Below are 1,764 nucleotides of genomic sequence, written 5' to 3'. Positions count from 1 at the left end.
TGCCTGCAGACCACAGTGCCTGGTGCTGACCGGCCCTCCCAATTTCCGCCCGGCCCTAGTGGACTTCGTGGGGACGTTCACCAAGAACCTCAGCCTGATGCTCTGCGGCAACGTGCTGATTGTGAGTCACCTGCAAAAGCTGGTTGGTTCCTTGTCCTGGGGGCTCTGGCCATATGTGGGTGGTGGGCTGGGAAATCCAGATGCCTCCTGGTGGGCTCACAGGGTGGGGATTGAAATGTGCCCATTTATGTATGTGCCGTCAGACGATGGAATGTTTCTTCTGGAAGCCTCTCCAGCTTGTTAAGCAATATTGATGAAGCACCAGGATGTCCCTGTGGGCTAACGGCTTCCCCTTGCCCTTTAATTGCGAAAGCAAAAATGCGGTAGGATGAGGTGGTTGCTCAGGGGACAGGGGTGGTCCTGCAGCCATGAAGCCTCAAGAGCAATTGGAGTCATGGGGTGCAGCAAACGCCAGCTCATCCGCAGCCGCGGGACTGCTGGCACCCTGCGCGTTGGCTGCTGACTCCCCAGATTCACTCGTTTTCTTGCTGTGATTGCAACCTCCCATGTGGACGCTGCTTACATCCAGGTCTTGCCAATGATTTGGCAAGAGAGGAGCTGGAGGTTCTTGGTGGCAGGACCACGAGCTGGAACGGGCTGCTTGTGCCTGAGCCCCTGCCCCTGCTCCCCACAGGGACCGCGGAAGCAGAAGATGCCGGAGTCCCGGCTGACAGCAGATGGCCACACCAAGTGGCTTATGAAGAGGAAGATCAAGGCTTTCTACACGGATGTGGTGGCTGAGGATCTGAGAAGCGGCGTCCAAATGCTCATCCAGGTAGAGCCACCCTCACCGTTGACCGTCAGGGTCCCTCCTCTTCCGTCACTGCATGGGGGGCTCTGACTGCCCTCCCTGACCTCCAGGAACCCCCTCTTTGCATCATTCCCCTGCGGGCTGACACCAGCCGCATCCGTCTGTCCCTGCAGAGGGATCTCATGGGAACATCTATCCATAGGCTGCCGGCCTCGGGAAGATGAAACCCAACATCCTGGCGCTGGGCTACAAGAGCAACTGGCGGACATCATCCCCCCAGAGCCTGGAGGACTACGTGGGCATCCTGCAGTATGGCCACACCGGCTCCCCACCCCCTGGGGATGCTGGCACACGGCGGTGGCCCCATGGTTGGGTGCGGGGACGCTGCGGCCACGTGAGCAGGGTCTGGCCGGGCCAGCAGTGCCACCTGACACGAGCTGGCCAGTTAACTGCCCTCTCCTTCCTTCCTTCCTTCCTTTCAGTGACGCCTTCGATTTCAAGTATGGTGTGTGCTTAATGAGAATGAAGGAAGGGCTGAACGTTTCCCGAGTGATGCAGGCTCACGGTAAGTGGTTTTGGGCAGCCAGGGGTGCTCGGAGACGTGCCAGAGCTGTAGGACGTGCCAGCTGGCACTGTGTTCTCAGGCGAAGGTCACGGTCCTGGTGGGACATCACTCCTGGGCTGGGACCGCTGAGTGTGGGGACACCGGGGCGCTGCCCTGCAGCCTGTGCTCTTCTCCTCCCTCCCCAGTTAACCCCACGTTCGAGGCAGCAGAGCACACCGAGGAGACTGGCACCGGTGGCAGAGCAGCGCTGGGCATAGGTTGGTCCTGGCTCGCGGCCGCCCGGAGCATTATTTTTAGGAAGCCAGGTTTGCAGAAAGGGGAGCGGGTTCTGAGCAGCGACGGGGAGCAGGGCTGGGACCAGGAGAAAGTGGTGCCTCTAATCCGCGGC

The 1,764-nt window shown here is 60.2% G+C and overlaps 1 protein-coding gene across 1 annotated transcript in view; it reads left to right on the top strand.

The window, feature by feature from the left end:
* The window catches only part of LOC104623552 (solute carrier family 12 member 3-like), a gene marked incomplete at its 5' end in the record, with an annotated part of 4,464 nt that overhangs the window by 742 nt on the left and 1,958 nt on the right, over positions 1 to 1,764 (top strand). Inside the window, 5 exon segments of the mRNA XM_010290681.1 lie at positions 17 to 121; positions 695 to 835; positions 1,014 to 1,120; positions 1,294 to 1,376; positions 1,562 to 1,633. Of these exon segments, the coding sequence (XP_010288983.1) occupies positions 17 to 121; positions 695 to 835; positions 1,014 to 1,120; positions 1,294 to 1,376; positions 1,562 to 1,633 (508 nt within the window).

This window comes from Phaethon lepturus, unplaced genomic scaffold (genome assembly GCF_000687285.1).
Source record: "Phaethon lepturus isolate BGI_N335 unplaced genomic scaffold, ASM68728v1 scaffold2897, whole genome shotgun sequence".
In the NCBI taxonomy this organism is placed as follows: Eukaryota; Metazoa; Chordata; class Aves; order Phaethontiformes; family Phaethontidae; genus Phaethon; species Phaethon lepturus.
This window is presented reverse-complemented; position numbering and strand designations above follow the sequence as displayed.